The sequence below is a fragment of the Pongo pygmaeus genome, chromosome 8 (assembly GCF_028885625.2).
Source record: "Pongo pygmaeus isolate AG05252 chromosome 8, NHGRI_mPonPyg2-v2.0_pri, whole genome shotgun sequence".
NCBI classification, from domain to species: Eukaryota; Metazoa; Chordata; class Mammalia; order Primates; family Hominidae; genus Pongo; species Pongo pygmaeus.
Window position 1 is genome coordinate 69,901,944 of NC_072381.2, and position 27,324 is coordinate 69,929,267.

General features: G+C 41.0%; 1 protein-coding gene and 1 non-coding gene across 5 annotated transcripts in view; one reads left to right on the forward strand and one right to left on the reverse strand.

Moving 5' to 3' along the window:
- Positions 1-27,324, forward strand: part of MICU1 (mitochondrial calcium uptake 1) — a 257,449-nt gene that overhangs the window by 209,286 nt on the left and 20,839 nt on the right. For all 4 annotated transcript variants that reach the window (XM_054503610.2, XM_063670503.1, XM_063670501.1 and 1 more), the window contains one exon: positions 7,457-7,565. In XM_054503610.2, the coding sequence (XP_054359585.1) occupies positions 7,457-7,565 (109 nt within the window). The remainder of the gene's footprint in view (positions 1-7,456; positions 7,566-27,324) is intronic.
- On the reverse strand, positions 23,427-23,532 carry LOC129006936 (U6 spliceosomal RNA). Its single transcript, XR_008492129.1, has one exon. It is a non-coding gene; the product is annotated as a U6 spliceosomal RNA (small nuclear RNA).

Sequence of the window (27,324 nt, forward strand, 5' to 3'; positions counted from 1 at the left end):
AGTGATGTTTCAGAAAGATTAGATACCTGTGGAAATGTAAGTAACAGCAATGATATAATTTCCCCTGCTGCCAGGCAACAGTTGAAGAGAAGTCTGGGGTTTGCAATAGGAAGATGCTTTATTAGAGCAAGACAGGCATAGTAATACCTCTGAAAGGTACCCAAGAAATAGGTAACATGGGCCACATGTAGGACAGGGTTCAGAAAGAATTGCTTTGTACCTGGTATAAAAATATTAATTAAAATTGTTTTAAAACTAAGCAGGAGAGGCTGGGCACAGTGACTCACGCCTGTAATCCCAGCACTTTGGGAGGCCAAGGTAGGTGGATCACCTGAGGTCAGGAGTTCAAGACCAGCCTGGCCAACATGGCAAAAGCACATCTCTACTAAAAATACAAAAAATTAGCCGGCCATGGTGACAGGTGCCTGTAATCTCAGCTACTTGGGAGGCTAAGGCAGGAGAATTGCTTGAACCCGGGAGGCGAAGGTTGCAGTGAGCCAAGATTGCTGGATTGCACTCCAGCCTAGGCAACAGAGTGAGACTCTGTCTTAAAAAAAAAAAAAAAAAAAAAAAAACAACTAAGCAGGAGATTGAGCAGAGAATACGTGACAAGAATGGTGAGAGGCATGGGATATAAGGAAGGAAGGAGACTGTTTTTTTCAGTGGGCCATAGACAGAACTTGGGCAATTAGATTGGCTTCTGGTAGATGGATTTGCTATGACTGATTAAAAGGCAGGATGAGGGAATCATCCATTACAGAGGGAATCATCATGGCCTGTCAACATTAGATATCTCGCTTTACAGCTGACTCCAAAGGAAGCTACATTTTCCTTTTCTCATCTACTCTGACTGCTTCATATTTTTGAACAACTTTTTTTGAGGTATAATTTATATACCATAAGTTATCCATTTTAACTGTACAATTCAGTGATTTTTAGTAATTTTAGTGAATTTTAGTAAATTTGCAGTTATGCAATTATCACTGCCATTCAGTTTTAGAACATTTCCATCACCCCAAAAAGATCCCTCCTGCTAGCTTTCAGTCAATCCTCATTTCTACCCTAGCCCCAGGCAACTATAAAACGGCTTTCAGTCTCTATAGACTTGCATTTACTGGACATTTCATATAAATACAATAATATGATAAGGTAGTCTTTTGTGTCTGGCTTCTTTTACTTAGCACAATATTTTTAAAGTTTATGTAGATGCTTATATTAATAGTTTATTATTTTCTATTGCAGAAGAGTAAATAGTATTTTATTGCTTAGATATACTAAATTTTATTTATCCATTCACATTTGGATTGTTTCCAGTTTTGGGCTATTAGGAATAATGCTGCTGTGAACATTGCATACAAGTCCTCCTGCAGACCTGTGTTTTCATTTTTGTTGAAGATTCCTAGGAGTGAAATAGCTGGGTTGTATGGTAAATTTAATTTTTTGAGAAACTGCTAAACCATTTTCCAAAGTGGCGGAACCATTTCACATCTCCATGTGAATGTACAAGAGTTCCAGTTTCTCCACACCCTCATCAACACCTGTTATTGTCTGTCTTCTTTATTATGGTCATTCCAATAGGTGCGTAGTGGTATATCATTGTGATTTTAATTTGTATTTTCCTAATGATGCTAAGCATTTTTTCATGTACTTATTAGCCATTCAGTTGTCTTGTTTGGTAAACTGTCTATTCAAATATTTTTTTAAATCAGGTTGTTGGTCTTCCCATATATTGAGTTATAATAGTTGTTTATATAATTCTGGATACAAGTCCTTTTTTTTTTTATTTTTTGAGACAGGGTCTCCCTCTGTCGCCCAGGCTGGAGTGCAGTGGCACAATCTCAGCTCACTTGAACCTCTGCCTCCCAGGTTCAGGCAGTTCTCCTGCCTCAGCCTCCTGAGTCGCTGGGATTACAGGTGCCCAGCCTGGCTAATTTTTGTACTTTTAGTAGAGATGGGTTTTCACCGTATTGGTCAGACTGGTCTCGAACACCCAACCTCAGGTGATCCGCCTGCCTTGGTGTCCCAAAGTGCTGGCATTACAGGCATGAGCCACTGTGCCCGACCTGGATTCAAGTCCTTTACCAAATATATGATTTTCAAGCATTTTCTCCTAGCTTGTGATTTTTCTATTTTCTCATTATTTTGAAGCACAAATTTTTTAAATTTTGATGAAGTCTAACCAATCAGTTTTTTTTCTTTATGGATTGTGCTTTGGGTGTCATCTAAGAACTCTTGCCTTAGTCAAGGTCATGAAGATTTACTCCTATGTGGTTATTTGTTTTGTTTTGTTTTGTTTTGTTTTTGCTTTTTGTCTTCTTTTGAGACAGAATTTCACTGTTGCCCAGGCTGGAGTGCAGTGGCATGATCTCGGCTCACTACAACCTCCACCTCCTGGGTTCATGCAATTCTCATTCCTCAGCCTCCCGAGTAGCTGGGATTACAAGCACATGCCACCATGCCTGGCTAATTTTTGTATTTTCAGTAGAGACAGGGTTTCGCCGTGTTGGCCAGGCTGGTCTCAAACTTCTGGGCTCAAGTGATCTGCCCGCCTTGGCTTGCCAAAGTGCTGGAATTACAGGCGTGAGCCACTGTGCACCGTGCTCAGCCTCTCCTGTGTTTTCTTCTAAAAGTTTTGTCCACTGCTTTTTTTTTTTTTTTCTGGAGACAGAGTTTTGCTCTTGTCCCAGGCTGGAGTGCAATGGCGCGATCTTGGCTCACTGCAACCTTCGCCTCCCAGGTTCAAGCAATTCCCCTGCCTCAGCCTCCCGAGTAGCTGGGATTACAGGTGTGCGCCACCATGCCCAGATAATTTTGTATTTTTAGTAGAGACGAGGTTTCACCATGTTTGGCCAGGCTGGTCCCGAACTCCTGACCTCAGGTGATCCACCTGCCTCGACCTCCCAAAGTGCTGGGATTACAGTCATGAGCCACCACACCTGGCCCTGCTTTTAGTTTTGAAAGACAACTCTGTTTACTTGCTTAACAACTTCCTAATGTTAAATTCATTTTTCAGCATCCTAAAGAGATATCGCTGTTGTCTACAAACTATTATTAATCTTATCTTCTTTTTATAGTCACCTAGAGCCTGGTTTATTTAAGTCTGTCTTTCCAAAGTAGATAGATAACCAGTTTGTTGAACAATTAGTCACAGTAACTCCTCTAAGAGACAGTTCCTTTTGATTATTATGTCTGCAGTTCTAGTCACCTGCCAATATTGTTTCATAAGCTGTAGCCTTCTTGTCCAGACAACTCAATTTGCAATAAGCATATCCTTTCTCTTTCCATCTTTCCAGCCACAAAGCTCATGTTATCATCTTACTCTAGCTTTTTTCTAATAGCCCTCTGGATTTTTACCATAGTAGTTACCAAAAAAATAAGAATTTTGTGACTGACATCATCTTCTCTTTAAGGAGGCCTATCTAAATAGTAAGCTCCATAAAATCAAGGCCTGTGTCCAGTACAATTTCCCTCACTGTTCTTGGCATAATGCTAAGTGATTAGTAAGTGCTCAATAAAATTTTTTATTATATCTTTGTGATAAAAGCATAGTGATGTATATTTAGATTTAATAGTTATATAATGTGATTTGCAGCCCACTGTTTTTCTAAATCACCAAATGAATAGCCATTCAGTTTAGATTGCTCTCTCTCTCTCTGTCCTCAGATAATTCTCAGCATAAGCACTCTGGTCTTGAGCTGTAGTATTTGATGTTTCAGAGTGTTTGTTAGAAACTAACAAACTTTAGAGGTTGTTTATCATCAGAGTGGGACACATTTCCTCTACCATGCCCTAACTGTTTTAGGAATTTTATGTTAACCTTTTAGCCTCAAATACCCTTTCAATAACTTAGTCCCCTAACTCTCTAACTCCTACAGGATTTTATACCTTAGTAAGAAAAGTAACTGTAATCCCAGCACTTTGGGAGGCCGAGGCGGGTGAATCACGAGGTCAGGAGATCAAGACCATCCTGGCTAACACGGTGAAACCCCGTCTCTACTAAAAAAAATACAAAAAATTAGCCAGGTGCGGTGGCAGGCGCCTGTAGTCCTAGCTACTTGGGAGGCTGAGGCAGGAGAATGGCGTGAACCCAGGAGGCGGAGCTTGCAGTGAGCCGAGATCGCGTCACTGCACTCCAGCCTGGGCGATAGAGCAAGACTCCGTCTCAAAAAAAAAAGAAAAAGAAAAGTAAAAGAGCTTTAGCATGTTGTGTGTGTATATGTGTTGTGTGTGGTAAAATACACATCTATTTCCAGAACCCGTTCACCTTCCCAAACCAGAACTCCTTACCATTAAATAATAGCTCCTCATTCTCCTCCTCCCAGCTCCTGACAACCACCATCTTTGACTACTCTCAATACCTCATTTAAGTGCAGTCATATAGTATTATCTTTTGTCCTTTTGTGGCTAGTTTATTTCACTTGGCATAATGTCTTCAAGGCCCATCATCCTGTAGCTTGTGTCAGAATCTTCTTCCTTTTAAAGGCTAAACAGTATTCCATTGTGTGTATATGCCGCATTTTGTTTATCCATTCATCCATCAGTAGACTATTGGGTTGCCTCCACCTTTATGTGTCTTTTGATGGCGGGGAAAGGAAGATTATTAGTGTGTCCATCCACAAGCAATGGTATTGTACAACCTGTACTTCTAATCCTATGGGATTCTCTTCTAAATTTGATTCTAGCTAGTGCCTACATTAAATTACATACTATGGCATCCATAATGAGACCTAACTCTGGGTGCTCTAAGGCAAAGCCAAGAGAGTGACCTCAAATTAGGGAGAAAGCAGATAATATAGGCCTTCCAGTCCATTACCAAAAATTACAACACTTGGTACATAGTAGGTACTCTATACATGTTTGTTTTTTGTTTTTTGGTTGTTTTGTTTTGTTTTGAGACAGAGTTTCCCTCTTGTTGCCCAGGCTGGAGTGCAATGGCGTGATCTCAGCTCACCGCAACCTCTGCCTCCCAGGCTGAAGCGATTCTCCTGCCTCAGCCTCCCAAGTAGCTGGGATTGCAGGCATGTGCCACCATGCCTGGCTAATATTTTTGTATTTTTAGTAGAGACGGGGTTTCTCCATGTTAGTCAGGCTGGTTTCGAACTCTCGACCTCAGGTGATCTGCCCACCTCGGCCACCCAAAGTGCTGGGATTACAGGCGTGAGCCACCGTGCCTGGCCAGCACTCTATAAATGTTTGAATAAATGCTAAGTACAGATGCACCACTGTTCATAATTGCCAAACATTGGAAACAGCCCAAATAGAATGGATAAACAAATTGTGGTATTTTCACACAATGAAATACTTTATAGCAATAAAAATGAATGAACTACAGATACACACAAAAACATGAACAAATCTTAAAGAGAGAAGCCATATATAACAGAATGCCTACTGCATGATTCCATTTCTACTGTTCCACAACAGATAAAATTAAGCAACGGTTTTTGTAAGTATGCTATTTACATATAAAAATGCTATTTTTAAAAAAAGCAAGGAAATGAATTCCCTAAAAGTCAGAATAGTGGTTATTGTCAATAGAGGTTGGGCAGGGGCTGGAGTTTATGATTAGGAAGGGACATGTTGTGGGGAGAGAGGAGGCTTCTGAGATGCTGATAATAGTCTGTTCCTTGATCTAAATGAAGGTTCTGTGGGTATTCACTTTGCAAGAGTTTGATAAGTTGTACATTTATGTTTTGTGCGCCTTTCTATATAGTCATCATATTCCACAATAAAGTTTTTTAAGTTCTATGATTCTAAGGAAAAAAATTATAAAAGATCATGTGATATAATCATACAGTCTTTTTTGTTGTGTTTTGTTTTTGAGACAGCGTCTAGCCCTGTCACCCAGGCTGGAGTGCCATGGCATGATCTCAGCTCCCTGCAACCTCTGCCTCCCAGGCTCAAGCAATCCTCCCACCTCAGCCTCCCAAATAGCTGGTACTACAGGCACATGCCACCACACTCGGCTAACTTTTTAAATATTTTTTGTAGAGATGAGGTTTCGCCATGTTGCCCAGGCTGCTCACTGAGCTCAAGTGATCCTCCTGCCTTGGCCTCCCAAAGTGCTGGGATTACAGGCATGAGTCACTGCACCCAGCCTCATACAGTCTTTTAGCTTTCAGTTTGATAAGATGAGAAACATACAATTGACCTAGTTTGGAGAGTACCAGGAAAGAACTGTAGATTGTATTAGGATTTCCTTATTACTGAGTTCCTGATGTGAGTTCCTGGGCTCTGTAGTTTGGGAAAATGAAAATTGCAGGAGGAGCAGCACTAAGTAGAAGCCAGTCTACATCTGCAGCCCTTTAAGGGTCTGATGCTTCATTAAAAGGCATTAACATCAGTGTCTGGGATATCTAGGACATTTCCCAGTGTTTTCCCTTCTTAGAAACTGCATTCATTTCCATCACAGCATGATGTGTGGGAAGCGGGGAAAAGGCAAATAGGACAAATCTTCCTCCCTATAAAGGAATTCCCAGTAGCCCCTATTTCTATAACTACTTTTTCTCGATGCATCATATAAAGTAGAATTAGAGATCAGCAAATCTTTAAACAGCTTTAAAAAAAAAATCTTCATTCACAGAATTTCATTAGATCAAAGTTAAGTGGCAAATTACTTTGTGAGTAGCTTTTAAATTGAGATAATGAACAGCTTCCCCATTACTTGGGTTTTGCTAAATACCAACACCCTTCCCCTGTATATCACTGACTTTGGTGATTCTTTAATTCGCTTAAGCCTCAAAAAGCTCAGTTGGCCTGTGAGCAGACTATTAAACTGGAAGTCCTGACTCTGATTTTACTTCTTAAGATGTATAACAGGTCAAGTAGCTATAGCCCAGTTAGGAAGTGTCATAATTGATAGTGTGTCTAATTGGAGAGCACAGTTAGAAATATTTTCATTGGGCCAGGTGTAGTGGCTCAGATCTGTAATCCCAGCATGTTGGGAGGCTTGAGGTCAGGAGTCCGAGGCCAGTCTGGCCAACATGATGAAACCCTGTTTCTACTAAAAATACAAAAATTAACCGGGCGTGGTGTTGCGCACCTGTAATCCTAGCTACTCGGGAGGCTGAGGCAGGAGAATTGCTTGAATGTAGGAGGCGGAGGTTGCGGTGAGCCGAGATCATGCCATTACACTCCACCCTGGGTGACAGAGCGAAACTCCTTCTCAAAAAAAAAAAATATATTTTCTTTAAGATATTCAGCCATCACTGTAAGCAGTTTCTCAGATTTTACATGTGAGAGGGAAGCATCTAGCCAGTTTGCCTTTCTCAGGGTAGAATTCAAGAGTTTTGTTCCCCTGCTATTTATGAATTTGACATTCCTTGACTAATGTATTCAGTTTCTGTTCTAGACATGAGCATGAATTTCTGATTTGCAGATGTGAATCACTGCCTGTGCATATCGTGCTGCTTTTTGTTACAGGTCCTGCCTTACCTTGCTGTCTCTCCTCTTTCAGGGTCTGACATTTCAGGAGGTAGAGAACTTCTTTACTTTCCTGAAGAACATTAATGATGTGGACACTGCATTGAGTTTTTACCATATGGCTGGAGCATCTCTTGATAAAGGTAATGAAACTCAAAAAGTGCTTTTTTGAAGGTATGAACATTGGATCTGTAATATCTTAGGTGACTGCCCCTCCTGAACAGTAAAAGGTAAGTTTTTCTTGGCATCCTTGAAATGTGTTTTGATTTGTTGACATTGTATGAGCCTTGCATTTCACCCTGAGATGCCAAGTTCAGTGAATATATTTTCTTGTGCTAAGGCTGTAGTCTGGGCAGGTGCCCATCTTTAAATGACTAACCTTGAAAATAAGCATCTAAGCTGAGGCACAGGGCATGAAGCTGCAGAACTTCCCCTATCTGAGCCAGAGTCATTATATATACAATGTGAAGCTAAAGTCACTATACAAATTAAGTTACGTCTTTGATGAGAAGGAATGCTTTAGTTTATTTCTTATATTAAGACTTTTTTTAAGACAATATGACTCTGAGAATAGCACCCCACTCCTTTGGCTTACTTCATAGAAATTCAGTTACAGTTTGTACAGGCAACGTGAGAGCACAGAGGAATTGAAAGCACAATTTTTCCCTCAACATTTCATTATGAAAATTTTTAAACATTCAGAACAGTTGAAATAATTATTTAAATAACATCCACATATTCAGCTCAACTGACATTTTGCTATATTTGCTTGATCGTATGACTATGCATATTTTCATCTCTCTAAGTAATCATCGATCTTATTTGACATGTTCAAAGTAAGTTGCAGACGTAAGTACACTTCACTCCCAATTATTTCAGTATGAATATTAACTAAAGTTCAAGATTAATTTAAAGTTCTTTCAGGCCCCTTCACAGTTTTTGCCCCCACTCACCAAGAGGCAACCTTTGTACTGTATATTTTTCTACCATAAATTAATTTTGCTTTTTCTAGAACTTCATACATTGGAATTATATAAATGTACACTCCTTCTAAGGTTTCACTCGATGTTTTTGAGATCCATCTCCGTTGTGTGTCAGTAGTTTAATCCTTTTTTGTGATGAGTAGTAACCCATTGTATGAATATAGTCAGGCATGGTGGTTCATGCCTGTAATCCCAACACTTTGGGAGGCCGAGGCAGGTAGATCACTTGAAGTCAGGAGTTCGAGACCAGCCTGGTCAACATGGTGAAACTCCATCTCTACTAAAAATGCAAAAATTAGCCAAGCGTGGTGGTGTATGCCTGTAGTCCCAGCTACTCAGAAGGCTGAGGCAGGAGAATTGCTTGAATCTGGGAGGCAGAGGTGGCAGTGAGCCAAGATTGTGCAGGATTGCTTGAGCCCAGGAGTTTGAGACCAGCCTGGGCAACATAGTGAGACCCCATCTCTCTTTTCTTTTTTTTTTAAGTGAGTATATGAACATATATGAAAGTCCTGTAATGTCAGCTATTGTAAATGCTGCCAACTTGGTCTTCTTTTTAAGATTACTTTGGATATTCTAGGTCGTTTGTATTTCCATATAAATTTTAGAAACAGCTTGTCACTTTCTATGCCAAAAGAAGTGGAATTGTGATTACAGTAACATTGAGTATGTAGATCAATTTGGGAAGAATCAACACCTTAGTGTAATATAGCATCTTATAATTCATGAGCATAATATATCTCCCTATTTTTTAAGGCCTCATTTTCTCTCAGCGGTGGTCTTATAGTTTTATTAATACAGGTCTTGCACATATATTTTTTAAATTTATGCTTAAGTACTTTATGGTTTTCGATCCCATTATAAATGGAATTGGTTTTATTTTATTTTCTAATTGTTTGCTGCTAATATTAAAATATAACTGATTTTTATATATTAATTTTATATTCTGTAATTTTGCTAAATTCACTTATTCTTCTAGTTGTTTTGTAGATTCCTCAGGTTTTTCTATGTAAATAATCCTATCATCTTCAAACAGAGATAGTTTCATCTCCTTTTTTAAAAAAAAATTTATGGCCTTTTTTTTCTTGCTTTATTGCACTTGCTTACCCCACCAATACAATATTGAATAGAAGTGGTGAGAGTGGACATCCTTGGCTTCTTTCTGAACTTTAGAGAAAAGTATTCAATATTGTACCATTAAATTGGATATTAGATTACATTTTTCATAGTTGCTCGCTGTCAGATTAAGAAAAATATTTTCTGTTATTTGAAAAGGGTTTTTGTCATCAATGGCTCCTGTATTTTGTCAAATTTTTTTCTATATATATTGAAATGGTCATATGGCTTTTCTGCTTTATTCTTTTAATATGGTAGATGACATTGACTATTCCTCATCCTGAAATAAACCTAATTTGTAATGATATATTAGCTTTTTTAATGTATTATTAGACTTGATTTCCTAACATTTTGTTAAATATTGAGAGATACTGGTCTGTAATTTTATTTTATTTTTTTGTAATGTCTTTTCAGGTTTTATATCAGAGTATTCTATCCTCATAAAAGGAGTTAGGGACCGGGCACGGTGGCTCACGCCTGTTATCCCAGCACTTTGGGAGGCCGAAGCAGGTGGATCACCTGAGGTCAGGAGTTCGAGACCAGGCTGGCCAACATGGTGAAACCCTGTCTCGACTAGAAATACAAAAAATTAGCTGGGCATGGTGGTAGGTGTCTGTAATCCCAGCTACTCAAGAGGCTGAAGCAGGAGAATCACTTGAACCTGGGAGGTGGAGGTTGCAGTGAGCCGAGATCGCACCATTGCACTCCAGTCTGGGCGACGAGCGAAACTCTGTCTCTAAATAAATTAATTAATTAAATTAAATAGGCCAGGCATGGTGGCTCATGCCTGTAATCCCAACACTTTAGGAGGCTGGGACGGGCAGATCACCTGAGGTCAGGAGTTCAAGACCAGCCTTGCCAACATGGTGAAACCCCATCTGTAACTAAAAATAACAAAAAGTAGCCGGGCGTGGTGGCACATGCCTGTAGTCCCAGCTACTTGGGAGGCTGAGGCAGGAGAATCATTTGAACCCAGGAGATGGATGTTGCAGTGAGCTGAGATCGCGCCACTGCACTCCAGACTGGGTAGCAGAGCAAGCCTCCATCTCAAAAATAATAATTAAATAAGTAAATAAATAAAATGAGGGAGTTTTTCCTTCTCTATTTTCAGAAGAAGTTTCTGTAAGATGAATGTTGTTTCTTTCTGAGCTGTATTTGATAGAATTCATCAGTGAAACTATCTGGACCTGCCAATTTCTTTCTGAAAAGGTTTTGATAATTTAATTTTTTAAGTAAATATGTAAGGTTTGTGTTTTATATGAATTTTAGTTTATATTTTTGAATAATTTGCCCATGTCATCTACGTTATTGAATTTATTGACATGAAGTTGTTCATAATATGCCATTATTATCCCTTTGATGTCTGTAGAATCTGAAATCCCCTTTTACTCCTACTGTTGGCAAATTATGACTTCTCTTTCTTTTTTAAAAAAATATTTCTTACTCAGTCTACCTAAGGGGTTTAGCAATTTTGTTAATCTTTTCAAAGAACCAATTTTTGACTTTGTTAATGTTCTCTGTGGTTTGTTGCCTATTGAGTTGATTTCTGCTCGTACCTTTGTTACTTATTCCTTCACTTATTTTCAGTATATATTATTTTGTTTTTCTTTTTCTAAGCTTCTTAAGATGGAACCTTACTTACCTTTTATAAGGTAAGCTTGTGAAGCTATAAATTTCCCTATAAACACTGCTTTAGTCTGGGCGTGGTGGCTCACGCCTGTAATTCCAGCACTTTGGAAGGTGGGTGGATCACTTGAGGCCAGGAGTTCGAGACCAGCCTGGCCAACAGGGTGAAACTCCATCTGTACTAAAAATACAAAAACTAGCCAGGAATGGTGGCACGCACCTGTAATCCCAGCTACTGGGGAGGCTGAGGCAGGAGAATTGCTAGAACCCAGGAGGCAGAGGTTACAGTGAGCTGAGATCTCACCACTCTACTCCAGCTTGAGACACAGAGGAAGACCCTGTCTCCAAATAAACAAACAAAAAAAAAACACATAACCAAAAAATAAAAAACACACACACTGCCGAGTGTGGTGACTCACGCTTGTAATCCCAGCACTTTGGGAGGCTGAGGTGGGTGGATCACGAGGTCAGGAGATCGAGAACCATCCTGGCTAACACAGTGAAACCCCATCTCTACTAAAAATACAAAAAATTAGCCGGGTGTGGTGACAGGCGCCTGTAGTCCCAGCTACTTGGGAGGCTGAGACAGGAGAATGGCGTGAACCCAGGAGGTGGAGGTTGCAGTGAGCTGAGATCACGCCGCTGCACTCCAGCCTGGGCAACAGAGCGAGACTCCGTCTCAAAAAAAAAAAAAACACACACACACACACACAATTTTGGTATGTAGTATTTTTTACATCATCCTGTTCAAAATATTTTCTATTTATTAGGTAAATTCGTGGACTATTTAAAAGTATGTTGTTTAACTTCCAAATATTTTGGTTTTGGCTGCATGTGGTGGCTCACACCTATAATCCCAACACTTTGGTAGGTCAAAGCAGGAGGATCACTTGAGGCCAGGAGTTCAAGGCCAGCCTGGGCAACATAGCAAGACCTTGTCTCTACAAAAAATTTAAAAATTCAAATTAATTTTTTTTTTTTTTTGAGACAGAGTTTCGTTCTGTCGCCCAGGCTGGAGTGCAGTGGAGCGATCTCTGCTTACTGCAACCTCCGCCTCCCGGATTCAAGCAGTTCTCTGCCTCAGTCTCCCAAAAGCTGGGATTACAGGCGCCCACCACCACACCTGGCTAATTTCTCTACCCACGTCTCTACCACCACCCTGTCTCTACTACCTGCGTCACCATCTTGGCCCAGGTGGTCTTGAACTCCTGACCTCATGATCCACCCACCTCAGCCTCCCAAAGTGCTGAGATTACAGGCGTGAGCCACCGCGCCCAGCCCCAGCTCAAGTTTTTATGTAGTATCACTTACCATCAATCTGAAGAACTTCTTTATCTTTATTGTTTATTTATGAGACAGGCACCTCGGCTCAAAATGGTGCCATCTTGGCTCACTGCAGCCTCCATGTCCCAGGCTCAAGCAGTCCTCTCACATCAGCCTCCTGGTTAGCTGGGACCACAGGCTCATGCCACCACGCCTGGCAAATTTTTTTTATTTTTTATAGATAGTTTCACCATGTTGCCCAGGTTGGTCTCGAATTCCTGGGCTCAAGCAATCTGCCTGTCTCAGCATCCCACAGTGGCTAGGATTACAGGCATGAGGCACCATGCCGCCTGGCCGAATTTCCTTTATCATTTCCTGTAGTGTAGATCTGCTAGCAATGAATTCTTTTACTTTTTGGGTTATCTAAAAATGTGTTTATTTCACTGTTGATGACCACAATGTTTGATTTTTCAGTCTCTCCAAAGCACTAAGATTTTATCAATCATTTTTTGTTTTTGTTTTGTTTTGTTTTGTTTTTTAATATACCTAGAGTTTATTTGGGCCAAGTTTGAAGACTGCAACCCAGTAGCGTGGATTCAAGTTGCCATGAATATACACTCCAATTAGCAGCAGTTACAAGTGGGTTTTTAAAGGAAAAGAAGAGATAGTTTCTAATTTGCTTACCAAGAATTTACATTAGAATAACATAAGCTATTGATTGTGTATACATTGTTCTTTGTATCACAGATTCCAGGAACATGAAACTAACAGGTAAGGCAGCTAGTCAGGAGCAAAATGCCTTTAAACAATTGTGCCTGGCCATGGACTCGGGGACAGGGTTGTGACTGAAGTCCCATACTCCTGTCTCTGGGCTTGATAAATTGTGGACACCTCACATACCTCAGGCTGTTCTGAGTATGTTTCTTTTCTCATTCAGCCACTTTTTTTTTTTTTTTTGTATCAGAAATCTTCCCATGGAAGCATTGATCAATCTCAGCTTATGAGATTGATAGACATTCTTCATCCCTGGCACTGGGAAGGCTCATTGCCAGATGGTCCTGTCCTGCAGGGGGCTGGGGAAGATATAGAACAATCTTGCTTATTCACTTGTTTTTTAGCGGATTCCTTAAGATTTTCTAATACAAGATCATGGTTCTCGCTTATATATGGAATCTAAATAGAGTTGAACTCATAGAAGCAGAAAGTAGAATGGTGGTCCCCAGGGGCTACAGGAGGCAGGGAAATGGGGAGTTATTTTGTTTAAAGGGTGCAAAGCTTCAGTTAGGCAGAATGAAATGTTCTGGAGAGCTAGTTTACACTCTGGTGACTATAATTAGTAATCCTATTGTACACTTGAAATTTGCTAAGATCTTAGGTGTTCCTTACAATATATATACACAAAAAGGTAACTATGTGAAGTGATGGAAATGTTTTGTCTTTGTTTTTGTTTTTTTGAGACAGGGTCTCACTCTGTTGCCCAGGCTGTAGTGCAGTGGTGCAATCTCTGCTCACTACAACCTTCGCCTTCCAGGTTCAAACGATTCTCCTGTCCCAGCCTCCCAAGTAGCTGGGACTACAGGTGTGTGCCACCACACCTGGCTAATTTTTGTATTTTTAGTAGAGATGAGGTTTCCCCATGTTGGCCAGGCAGGTCTCAAACTCCTGACCTCAAGTGATCTGCCCAACTCAGCCTCCCAAAGTGCTGGGATTACAGGCGTGAGCCACCACACCTGGCCTGAAGTGATGGAAGTGTTAATTAGCTTGATTGTGGTAATTATTTCACAGTATATACATATGTCAAAGCATCACATTGTATACTTTATAATATATACAGTTTGTATTTGTCAATTACACCTCAGTAAAGCCAGGAAAAAAATAAAAGATCATTCCATCTGCAAATAGAGATCATTTTACTTCTTCCTTTCTCATCTCAATGCCTTTTATTTCATTTTATTAATCCATATAACTTCTTAAAATAGCATGTGTTTGTTTAAATTAGTACTTCCAAGCTGGGCTCAGTGGCACACACCTGTAGTCCCAGCTACTCAGGAGGCTGAGGCAGGAGGATCTCTTGAGCCCAGGAGTAGTTTAAGGCCAGTCTGTGCAACCTAGCAAGACCTCATCTCTAATAATAATAATAATAGCATTTCCACTGATCTTTGCAGAATCTTTTGAAAAATAAGTTAATGATATCATGTAGGGTGTGTGTGTGTATGTGTGTGTGTGTGTAGCACCACCAGATCATTTCTCTAGAACAGCTTTGGTTTTACTGCTCTTTCACAAAACAAAGTTTGACACCATCTGCAAATCCAAAGATATAAGATTTGAAGTCTTTATTTATTTATTTTTTAGATGGAGTTTTGCTCTTGTTGCCCAGGTTGGAGTGCAATGGCACGATCTCGGCTCACTGCAACCTCTACCTCCTGGGTTCAAGCGATTCTCCTGCCCCAGCCTCCCAAGTATCTGGGATTACAGGTGCCTGCCACCACTCCCGGCTACTTTTTGTATTTTTAGTAGAGTCGGGGTTTCACCATGTTGGCCAGGCTAGTCTCAAATTCCTGATCTCAGGTGATCTGCCTGCCTTGGCCTCCCAAAGTGCTGAGATTACAGGCAGGAGCCACCGCGCCCAGCCAGTCATCATTTACTATAAAAACAAAATTAATAAGTTCCTCTTTATTTTTGCATACCTTCTTTTTGAAAAGCCCAACTAAAGACAACAAAAGTTCATTAAAGAACAATTATATAGGATGAATCACTGTCTGTGTTAAAATTATAGGGCGTACAAAATAGAATGATTCAGGGTAGTGTTAGCAAAGGGAAATTGCAACCCAGTGATTAAAAAAAAGAAAGAAAAAATGTTTCTTTCAAATGACTTCAGGCCATTTGCTGGGATTTGTAGTCTCCATATAGTTCATGCCTCATTATCCTTGCTGATAGAGGCAGTGGTACAAATTGCACAGCCATATCTGACATCCAAAAATACATGTGGCTTTGAGATGTATGTTTGGGGTTTGTTTTTTGTTTTGTTTTATTTTTGGTAAATACATACATACATTTAATTTTGTACTGAGTTGGAAGGGGGAAAAATCTGCCTGTCAATCTTTTTGTTCAATTCTTTTTTGTTTGTTTTGAGATGGAGTTTTGCTTTGTTGCCCAGGCCGGAGTTCAGTAGCGCAGTTTCAGCTCACTGCAACCTCCGCCTCCTGGGCTCAAGCAATTCTCCTGCCTCAGCCTCCCAAGTAGCTGGGACTACAGGCACCCACCACCACACCCAGCTAATTTTTGTATTTTTAGTAGAGACGGGGTTTTACCACGTTGGCCAGGCTGGTCTCAAACTCCTGACCTCAAGTGATCTGCCCGCCTTGGTCTCCCAAAGTGCTGGGATTACAGGTGTGAGCCACTGCACCCGGCCTCAAATTTATTCATTTATTTTTTATTTTTTATTTTTTGAGATGGAGTTTTGCTTTGTCACCCAGGCTGGAGTGCAGTGGCGCGATCTCAGCCCCCTGCAACCTCTGCCTCCTGGGTGCAAGTGATTCTCCTGCCTCAGCTCCCCAAGTAGCTGGGATTACAGGCACGTGCCAACATGTCCAACTAATTTTTGTATTTTTATTTTATTTATTTATTATACTTTAAGTTCTAGGGTACATGTGCACAATGTACAGGTTTGATACATAGGTATATATGTGCCATGGTGGTTTGCTGCACCCTTCAACTCATCATTTACATTAGGTATATCTCCTAATGCTATCCCTCCCCCAGCCCCTCACCCCGCAACAGGCCCCAGTGTGTGATGTTCCCCTTCCTGTGTCCAAGTGATCCCATTGTTCAGTTCCCACCTATGAGTGAGAACATGCGGTGTTTGGTTTTCTGTCCATGTGATAGTTTGCTCAGAATGATGGTTTCCAGCTTCATCCATGTCCCTGCAAAGGACATGGTTTGTGTATATTGAACCAGCCTTGCATCCTAGGAATGAAGCTGACTTGATCTTGGTGGATAAGCTTTTTGATGTGCTGCTGGATTCGGTTTGCCAGTATTTTATTGAGGATTTTCCCATTGATGTTCATCAGGGATATTGGTCTAAAATTCTCTTTTTTTGTTGTGTCTCTGCCAGGCTTTGGTATCAGGATGATGTTGACCTCATAAAATGAGTTAGGGAGGATTCCCTCTTTTTCTGTTGATTGGAATAGTTTCAGAAGGAATGGTACCAGCTCCTTTTTGTACCTCTGGTAGAATTTACCTGTGAATCCGTCTGGTCCTGGACTTTTTTTGGTTGGTAGGCTATTAATTATTGCCTAAATTTCAGAGCCTGTTATTGGTCTATTCAGAGATTCAACTTCTTCCTGGTTTAGTCTTGGGAGGGTGTATGTGTCCAGGAATTTATCCATTTCTTCTAGATTTTCTAGTTTATTTGTGTAGAGGTGTTTGTAGTATTCTCTGATGGTAGTTTGTATTTCTGTGGGATCGGTGGTATATCCCCGTTATTATTTTTTTACTGTGTCTATTTGATTCTTCTCTCTTTTGTTCTTTATTAGTCTTGCTAGCAGCTGTCTATCAATTTTGTTGATCTTTTCAAAAAACCGGCTCCTAGATTCATTCATTTTCTGAAGGGTTTTTTGTGTCTCTATCTCTTTCCGTTCTGCTCTGATCTTAGTTATTTCTTGCCTTTTGCTAGCTTTTGCATTTGTTTGCTCTTGCTTCTCTAGTTCTTTTAATTGTGATGTTAGAGTGTCAATTTTAGCTCTTTCCTGCTTTCTCTTGTGGGCATTTAGTGCTATAAATTTCCCTCTACACACTGCTTTAAATGTGTCCCAGAGATTCTGGTATGCTGTGTCTTTGTTCTCATTGGTTTCAAAGAACATCTTTATTTCTGCCTTCATTTCGTTATTTACCCAGTAGTCATTCAGGAGCAGGTTGTTCAGTTTCCATGTAGTTGTGCGGTTTTGAGTGAGTTTCTTAATCCTGAGTTCTAATTTGATTGCACTGTGGTCTGAGAGACAGTTTGTTGTGATTTCTGTTCTTTTACATTTGCTGAGGAGTGCTTTACTTCCAATTATGTGGTCAGTTTTAGAATAAGTGTGATGTGGTACTGAGAAGAAGGTATATTCTGTTGATTTGGGGTGGAGAGTTCTGTAGATGTCTATTAGGTCTGCTTGTTGCAGAGCTGAGTTCAAATCCTGGATATCCTTCTTAACCTTCTGTCTCGTTGATCTAATATTGACAGTGGGGTGTTAAAGTCTCCCATTATTATTGTGTGGGAGTCTAGGTCTCTTTGTAGGTCTCTAAGGACTTGCTCTATGAATCTGGGTGCCCCTGTATTGGGTGCATATATATTTAGGATAGTTAACTCTTCTTGTTGAATTGATCCCTTTACCATTATGTAATGGCTTTCTTTGTCTCTTTTGATCTTTGTTGGTTTAAAGTCTGTTTTATCAAAGACTAGGGTTGCAACCACTGCTTTTTTTTGTTATCCATTTGCTTGGTAGATCTTCCTCCATCCCTTTATTTTGAGCCTATGTGCATCTTTGCACATGAGATGGGTTTCCTGAATACAGCACACTGATGGGTCTTGACTCTTTATCCAATTTGCCCGTCTGTATCTTTTAATTGGGGCATTTAGCCCATTTACATTTAAGGTTAATATTGCTATGTGTGAATTTGATTCTGTCATTATGATGTTCACTAGTTATTTTGCCCATTAATTGATGCAGTTTCTTCATAGCATCGATGGTCTTTTCAGTTTGGCCTGTTTTTGCAGTGGCTGGTATCGGTTGTTTCTTTCCATGTTTAGTGCTTCCTTCAGGAGTTCTTATAAGGCAGGCTTGGTGGTGACAAAATCTCTCAGCATTTGCTTGTTTGTAAAGGATTTTATTTCTCCTTCACTTATGAAGCTTAGTTTGGCTGGATATGAAATTCTGGGTTGAAAATTCTTTTCTTTAAGAATGTTGAATATTGGCCGCCCCCACTCTCTTCTGGCTTGTAGGGTTTCTGCTGAGAAATCCACTGTTAGTCTGATGGGCTTCCCTTTGTGGGTAACTCAACCTTTCTCTCTGCTGCCCTTAACGCTTTTTCCTTCATTTCAACCTTGGTGAATCTGACAACTATGTGTCTTGAGGTTGCTCTTCTCGAGGAGTATCTTTGTGGTGTTCTCTGTGTTTCCTGAATTTGAATGTTAGCCTGCCTTGCTAGGTTGGGGAAGTTCTCCTGGATAATATCCTGAAGAGTGTTTTCCAGCTTGGTTCCATTCTCCCCATCACTTTCAGGTACACCAATCAAATGTAGATTTGGTCTTTGCACATAGTCCCATATTTCTTGAAGGCTTTGTTCATTTCTTTTAACTCTGTTTTCTCTAACCTTGTCTTCTCGATTTATTTCATTAATTTGATCTTCAGTCACTGAAACCCTTTCTCCCACTTGATCAAATCGGCTATTGAAGCTTGTGCATGCATCATGAAGTTCTCGTGCCATGGTTTTCAGCTCCATCAGGTCATTTAAGGTCTTCTCTACACTGTTTATTCTAATTAGCCATTTGTCTAATCTTTTTTCAAGGTTTTTAGCTTCCTCGCAATGGGTTTGGACATCCTTTAGCTCGGAGAAGTTTGTTATTACCGAACTTCTGAAGCCTACTTCTGTCAACTCATCAAAGTCATTCTCCGTCTAGCTTTGTTCCATTGCTGGCAAGGATCTGTGATCCTTTGGAGAAGAAGAGGCGCTCTGATTTTTAGAATTTTCAGCTTTTCTGCCCTGGTTTCTCCCCATCTTTGTGGTTTTATCTACCTTTGGTCTTTGATGTTGGTGACCTACAGCTGGGGTTTTGGTGTGGACGTCCTTTTTGTTGATGTTGATGCTATTCCTTTCTGTTTGTTAGTTTTCCTTCTAACAGTCAGGTCCCTCAGCAGCAGGTCTGTTGGATTTCGCTGGAGGTCCACTCCAGACCCTGTTTGCCTGGGTATCACCAGCGGAGGCTACAGAACAGCAAATATTGCTGCCTGATCCTTCCTCTGGAAGCGTCATCCCAGAAAGGCAGCAGCCTGTATGAGGTGTCTGTTGGCCCCTACTGGGAGTTGTCTCCCAGTTAGGCTACACGGGGGTCAGGGACCCACATGAGGAGGCAGTCTGTCTGTTCTCAGAGCTCAAATGCCATCCTGGGAGAACCACTGCTCTCTTCAGAGCTGTCAGACAGGGACATTTAAGTCAGCAGAAATTTCTGCTGGCTTTTGTTCATCTATGCCCTGACCATAGAGGTGGAGTCTAGAGGCTGTAGGCCTGTTGAGCAGCAGTGGGCTCCACCCAGTTTGAGCTTCCCGGCTGCTTTGTTTACCTAATCAAGCCTCAGCAATGGCTGAGCCCCAGCCAGGCTGCTGTCTTGCAAATCAATCTCAGACTGCTGCACTAGCAGTGAGCAAGGCTCTGTGGGCATGGGAGCCTCCAAGCCAGGCACAGGAGAGAATCGCCTAGCCTGCCAGTTGCTAAGACCTTGGGAACAACACAGTATTTGGGTGGGAGTGCCCCGTTTTTCCAGGTAGTCTGTCATGGCTTCCCTTGGCTAGGAAAGGGAAATTCCCTGACCCCTTGTGCTTCCCAGGTGAGGCGACGCCCCGCCCTGCTTTGGCTCACTCTCCGTGGGCTGCACCCACTGTCCAACCAGTCCCAATGAGATGAACCAGATACATCAATTGTAAATGCAGAAATCACCCATCTTCTGTGTCGATCACGCTGGGAGCTGCAGACCGGAGCTGTTCCTATTTGGCCATCTTGGAACGCCCCTCTCAATTTTTGTATTTTTTAGTAGAGATGGGATTCACCATATTGGGCAGATCACAAGGTCAGGAGATCAAGACTATCCTGGCTAACAAGGTGAAACCCCGTCTCTACTGAAAATACAAAAATTTTTGAGATGGAGTCTTACTCTATTGCCCAGGCTGGAGTGCAGTGGCACGATCTTGGCTCACTGCAAGCTCTGCCTCCTGGGTTCATGCCATTCTCCTGCCTCAGCCTCCCGAGTAGCTGGGATTACAGGCACCCGCCACCACGCCCAGCTAAATTTTGTATTTTTAGTAGAGATGGGTTTTCACCATGTTAGCCAGAATGGTCTCGATCTCCTGACCTCGTGATCTGCCTGACTCAACCTCCCAAAGTGCTGGGATTACAGGCATGAGCCACCGTGTCCGGCCAGATAGTTAGGTTTCTAAAAGAAGAAAAATTAGGCTGTTAACAGATAGATACATTTTCTTTTTCTTTTTTACATTTATTGTTTATTTTAAAAAACAGAGAGGGGGTCTCACTGTTGACCACGCTGGTCTTGAGCTCCTGGTCTCAGAGGATCCTTCTGCCTTGGCTTCCCAAAGTGCTAGGATTATAGTGGTTGGTATTGTCACAGTTAAATTCACATTTTTTGTTTGCTTTTATTTTTGTAGACTACATATGGGTGGGTTTTTTGTTTTTTGTTTTTTGGTGTTTTTTTTTTGAGACAGAGTCTTGCCCTGTCACCTAGACTGGAGTGCAGTGGTATGATTTCAGGTCACTGAAACCTCTGCCTCCTGGGTTCCAGTGATTCTCCTGCCCCAGCCTCCCCAGTAGCTGGGATTACAGGCGTGTGCCATGACACCTGGCTAATTTTTGTATATTTAGTAAAGACAGGGTTTCACCACATTGGCCAGGCTGGTTATGAACTCCTGACCTCAAGTGATCCACCTGCCTTCGCGTCTCAAAGTGGTGGGATTATAGGGGCCCAGCCTCATATGGGTAATTTTTAATTCTTGGTTGCTGTAGTGGGTTAAGTGGTGTCCCCCAAAAGGATATGTCTACATCTTAGTCCTCAGATCCTGTGAATGTGACCTTGTTGGACACAGGGTCTTTGCAGATATGATTAAGTTAAGGTCCTTGAGATGAGATCATCCTAGATTATCCACCTGGGCTCTAAGTCAGGCGTGAGCCACCATGCCCAGCCAATAGATGTTTATTAATTGAATTACTCTTCAAATATTCAGGAGCTCAAAAAAATAGGCACTATCAGCTGGGCTCTTTGGCTCACACCTGTAATCACAGCACTTTGGGAGGCCAGGTTGGGCAGATCTTGAAGTCAGGAGATCGAGACCATCCTGGCCAACATGGTGAAACCCTGTCTCTCCTAAAAATACAAAAATTAGCCGGTTGTGGTGGCAGCGGGCACCTGTAATCCCAGCTACTCATGAGGCTGAGGCAGGAGAATCGCTTGAACCAGGGAGTCGGAGATTGCAGTGAGCCAAGATCATGCCACTGCACTCCAGCCTGGTGACAGAGCAAGACTCTGTCTCAAAACAAACAAACAAACAAAAAAATAGGTACTTTCCTTTATTCCTTAGTCTCACATATTTATTTCTTCAATAAATCCTTGACTTTACCTCCAGAGCATACCCTACATCTGCCTCGTTTTCTTTCTCTCTCCTACCACAGCTGTCGCCTCTTTACTGGCTGTGGCTTTACACAGGGCTACCTATGCCATGGCCCCTGTATACTCTCTGAGTTCATAAAATATCGTTTTTTTCCCAGTTCACTCCACTCCACATTGTTCTTTTTACATTCCAAATACACCAAGCTCGCTGAAGGCCTTAGCTATTGGAGTTAGTTAAGGCCTTTGTAGTGGTTCTTTCTACCTCAAGTGCTCTTGCCTGGGATCTCCATGTATTTAGCTCCTTGTAACTTAGGTCTGGTATAAGTCATTTCCTCGGGAAGACCTTTTCATTCTAAAGTAGTTCCATCATCCTGTATCATATTATCCTATTTTTTATAGCATTTTTCACTCCCTGATATTTTCTCAGGTTTATGTGTTTGCTTATTATTTGTTGCACCTTACTAGAATGCTCATCTGTCTTGCTCATGGATGTATTCCATGTGCCTAGAACAACACTTGGGATAGAGGAAGAACTCAATAATTATATGATCAACAAATGAATGAGTGAATGAACATATTGATATATCTGAACAAGACATAAACCTCTACCCTTCTACCCTTCCCAGCAGCCCAGGGAACAAACTCATCATGTTCTTCTGTAACCCCCATCCTTGGACTTGACATGTGTTTCACCTTCTTCCATGTTAAAGAGGTGATGATAGTAGTAATTTTAACTGTTCACCTGCTGAGGTGTGCACAGAAGACTAGCATGCGCTCAGCTAGCCTTTCCAAGTCCTTCCATGCTCCCAGATGTCCCTGTCTCTTACAAGCACTCCTTGGGCTCTGCCCAGGCCTTTGCTTTTAAACCTCCCTCCTCCTGACCCGGACTAGTGATTTTTTTCCATTGGTTTGAGTTCTACATGAATGACAGGTCTCTCCTCCTTGCCCCACAGAACGAAGGAATTTTACTGCTGAGATGAATCTTAGAAAAAGAGGAAGAAATGTGTAGTGGTTAAGAGCAGAGGCTCTGAAGTCAGACTGCCTGGATTTGAATGTCTCCATCATTTACTAGCTGGGTAGCTTTGAGCAGTTTCTGAACTTAGTTTCTGTGTTTATTTTATTTTTATTTTATTTTTTTAATTTTTTTGAGATAGGATCTCACTCTGTCACCCAGACTGGAGTGCAGTGGTATGATCTTGGCTTACCGCAACCTCTGCTTCCCAGGGTCAAGAGATTATCCTGCCTCAGCCTCCTGAGTAGCTGGGATTACAGGCACGTGCCGCCACACCTGGCTAATTTTTGTATTTTTAATAGAGACGGGTTTCACTATGTTGGCCAGGCTGGTCTTGAACTCCTGACCTCAAATGATCGCCCACGTCGGCTTCCCAAAGTGCTGGGATTACAGGAATGAGCCACCGTGCCCGGCCCTCTGTTTTTTTTAAATAAAAACAAAAATAGTTGTCCCTTGGTATCTTCAGGGGTTTGGTTCCAGGACCGCCTCCACCCCCCCCCCACCCCACACACACACAGAGTTACAAAATCTTTGGGTGCTCAAGTCCCATATATGAAATGGTTGCATAGTATTTTTGTATATAACCTACACATATCTTTCCATATACTTTATTTCTTTATTTTTAAATCTTCATCAAAACATGGAACACTTCACGAATTTGTGTGTCATCCTTGCACAAGGGCCATGCTAATCTTCTCCAAATCATTCCAGTTTGAGTATATGTGCTGCCAGACAAGCACTAGATGCGGGTGACCCTTGAACAGTGCGGGATTAGCTGTTTTCACCCCACACAGTTGAAAATCCTGGGATAACTTTAGACTCCCTAAAAACTTAACTACTAATAGCCCACTGTTGACCAAAAAAGCCTTACTGATAACATACAGTCAATTAACACATAAACTAGTATTTATATATTTTTTATGTATTCACTACATACATTTTTCCTAATTTTTTTGGTATGTCTATGCTGTGTGGTCCATCTATGAGGTTTTCCAAATTGTCATAAGTCTCCAAAAAGTTTTCCAACGTAATTTATTGAAAAAAAAATCTGCTTGTGAGTGGGCCTATGCAGTTCAAGTCTGTGTTGTTCCAGGGCCAACTGTACTTTAAATTATCTCAAGATTACATATAATACCTATTACTATGTAAATGCTATGTAAATAGTTGTTATGCTGTATTTTTTAATTTGTAATAGTTTATTGCTCTGTTGTTACTTTCTACTGGTTTTCTTTTCTTAAATTTTATTTTATTTATTTATTTATTTATTTTTTGAGATGGAGTTTCGCTCTGTCGACCAGGCTGAGCTGGAGTGCAGTGGTGTGATCTCGACTCACTGCAACCTCCGCCTCCCAGATTCAAGCGATCCTCCTGCCTCAGCCTCCCAAGTAGCTGGGATTACAGGTGCCTGCCACCATGCCCAGCCAATTTTTGTATTTTTAGTAGAGAGAGAGTTTCGCCATGTTTGCCAGGCTGGCCTTGAACTCCTGACCTCAGGTGATCCACCCGCCTTGGCCTCCCAGTGTTAGGATTACAGGCGTGAGCCACTGCACCCAACATTTTCTTAAATATTTTTGATCTGCAGTTGGTTGAATCCATGGGTGTGGAACCTACACATATGAAGGACCAACTGGACCCACCTCATAGGGTTGTGAGACTAAATCTATATAAAGCACTTAACTTTGTGGCTGTCATGTGGTGAACGATTAGTTAATGTCAGCTGCTTCTATTATGAAGTTGATAATTTAAACAAAATTTAGTGTGGCTCAAGTATTTATTCACCCAAAAGCAATAGGTACTGTGCTAGGCACAGGGTTCCACCCTCAAGAAGCTCAGATTCTAATGGGGGGGAAAGATAAGTGTAGAAGCAGTTCCAGTTGGGTGTGATAAGTGCTAATTAGAATAAGAGGATCTAGGAGCTTAAAAGTGGGGGCCCTAATTCATACCAGTGGTCGGGAAAGAGTGAGGCCAGAATAGAGACAGGAGTACTTTTTATCTGGCTTCTGCTGTGAGTCTCAGCTGTCTTCATTTTTTCCCAAAAGGTTAGAACCTTCAGAAACTGGCACCTTCTAGGCCCTGGCACTGTGTCTTCCTTGGCTATTTTAGAGGTTACAAACCAGTCTTTAGGCATAATTTAGCACAGAATTTTCCAAACAGCATTGTGAAGAACACTGTATACTGCAATATGATGATGGTTCTGTGGATTTAAAAAGAAAAAAAAAAGTATTCCATGGTTCAAATAAATTTGGAAAATGCCAGAGTTATATAGAATTTATTCCTGCAGCACTCCTGCTGCCAACTTTTTAATGTATGAATGTGCATTATTAATCTCTGGAAGAGGGATATAGTTTCCAACCAGACCATCTTTTAATAACTTAACAGAGTTAATGTTCCTCGGAATAATTTGAAAGATCCAGGCAGGTGGCCACTGCAGATTTACCATATTAGAACATAGTCCAGTTCCTCCAGAGTAAAAAATGTCACATTTCTTTTTTTTCTTTTTCTTTTTTTCATTTTTTCTGTTTGCCCCTCCTACCATTTGAAAAAAACATAAAATTTAATTGAGGCTATTTCTTTAGCTCTGCATGACCCATATAAGAATAACAACCATCAGGTAATAATGAAGTGTTTTCAATGAGTTCTAACCATCTGAAGAAAGAACCTTTCTCCATGAAATACTGTGTGTCTCCACTATCAGGCGTCTCTTTGTTTAGCACTTAAGAAGAACTGGTTCTATTGCTCATTCGTACACACACTGGGCGTAAAATTAGATCTATGACCTCTCAGCGGCTGGCTGATTGATTTAAGTGGTCTGCTGAAGCAGGTAATGGAAAATTGAACATGACTCCTTTCCCAATGGCTTCCTATGATGAAAAAGTTAGAAATTATTTGAGCTGGAGCTCTAGAGTGAGCTTCAGCCCATATAACTCAGAATATTCCAATTTCTGCCAGGAGAATATCCAGGTACAATAAAGCTCCATTGTAAAGCACCTCAGGATAGTACAGATGCAGTAAACCTGTGGGTTCAGTTACGTCCTCGGTGTACTTTGAACTATAAAATCAGAAAATAATCACACAAATATAGTCCCTGGTCTTTACTATTCACTTACTCAATTCTACTTACACTGAAAATTATAATTTATGGCATAGTTGGCCTTGATTCTTTGTAGTTATTCTATACGTGCAGTTTACCTTATTATCTGACAAGCCAAGAGAACAAATAATAAAATCTATCGCATAACTCCCACAGGAGCTTTCTGCAACCCCAAGTATTTTTTCTGAAGTTTTAGTCACATCTTCAAATGGTCTCAGTTTCTTTTGTCTCTGGAGGGACAAGGATGGCAGAGATGACCTCTGAGAACCTTTGCAGCTTCCAAATTCTTTGAGTCTAATAATTGGAATGAGTAAGGGAGCCTCAAGTCTTTTGTCATTTAGGCTCTGACTGGATTGTTGGGGAAGTCAGAAATTACTGATGGAGTCAGCAATTTCTAGCACACAACAAACTCTTATATTCTGAACAACTGTCTTTGACAGACAAGCTGCCACCCACTCCTGAGCCCTAACAATCCGGTAGCACTGTCCTGTGGAGGACTGTGAGGCCATCACACATCTGGACCACTAACAGCAACTCTCATTTCATAGTAGTTTCTCTGTGCCAGGCACAATGCTTAGTGCTTTATGCATGTTATCGCTTTTAATCTTTAAAACCTGAATTATCCTCATTCATCTTCACTTTATGGATGAGGAAAATATCAAGTGAAGCCACTTGATCGTGGTTATCCAGCTAAGTGGTGGAAGAGCCAGGATTCAAGCTCAGGTCTCTCTAATTTCAAGTCTGTGTTCTTTCCACATCATCATGTTGCCTCTCAGTATACTCCACAATTCTGTTAGAGTCTGAAATCTTTGCTGAAGCACAATCCAGAGGGCACTGTGGCTTTACCATTCAAACCATGCTTCACAGTAGCATTGGGAAGACAGACTCTGGGCTTTTTTTTCCCAGTTGCTTTTGGCTAAGAGTTGACCATTCTTAGGGTGAGAATGAAGTCCTTTTGATAAACTATGATGTTTTAGAGATAGTGCCCTTCTCTTGAATATGAAATGTGACCTTTTTTCCCCCTACAGTTGTCTGTTCTGTTCAGGTATAGGTTCTACAGCTCAGACACAGACATCCATAGTCCTTACCTTACAGTAACAGACTCTTGGAGTTGTCTAATCTAGCTTCTTGTCCTGCATAGGAACGCCTTAGTAGACACATCTGTGATCTTTACCTTTGGAACCATATTACTTTTCACTGAGGAGACCAATACACAAAAGCCTAAAGCCACTTAAATAAAGTCATGTAACAGGAAAGTTGATATCCTTTTAAGGGATACCACAGACCAGAAAAAGGCATGTATGCTAAGCTGCGCTTTTCTCAACATCAAAATACAGGATATAGATACACCTTCCAATGACCAAGGTGTTCCTCACCACCTCCGCTCATTGGTATACCAGTGCTCTGTTGCACTTTTAGATACTGTTCTAACATCTAGCAT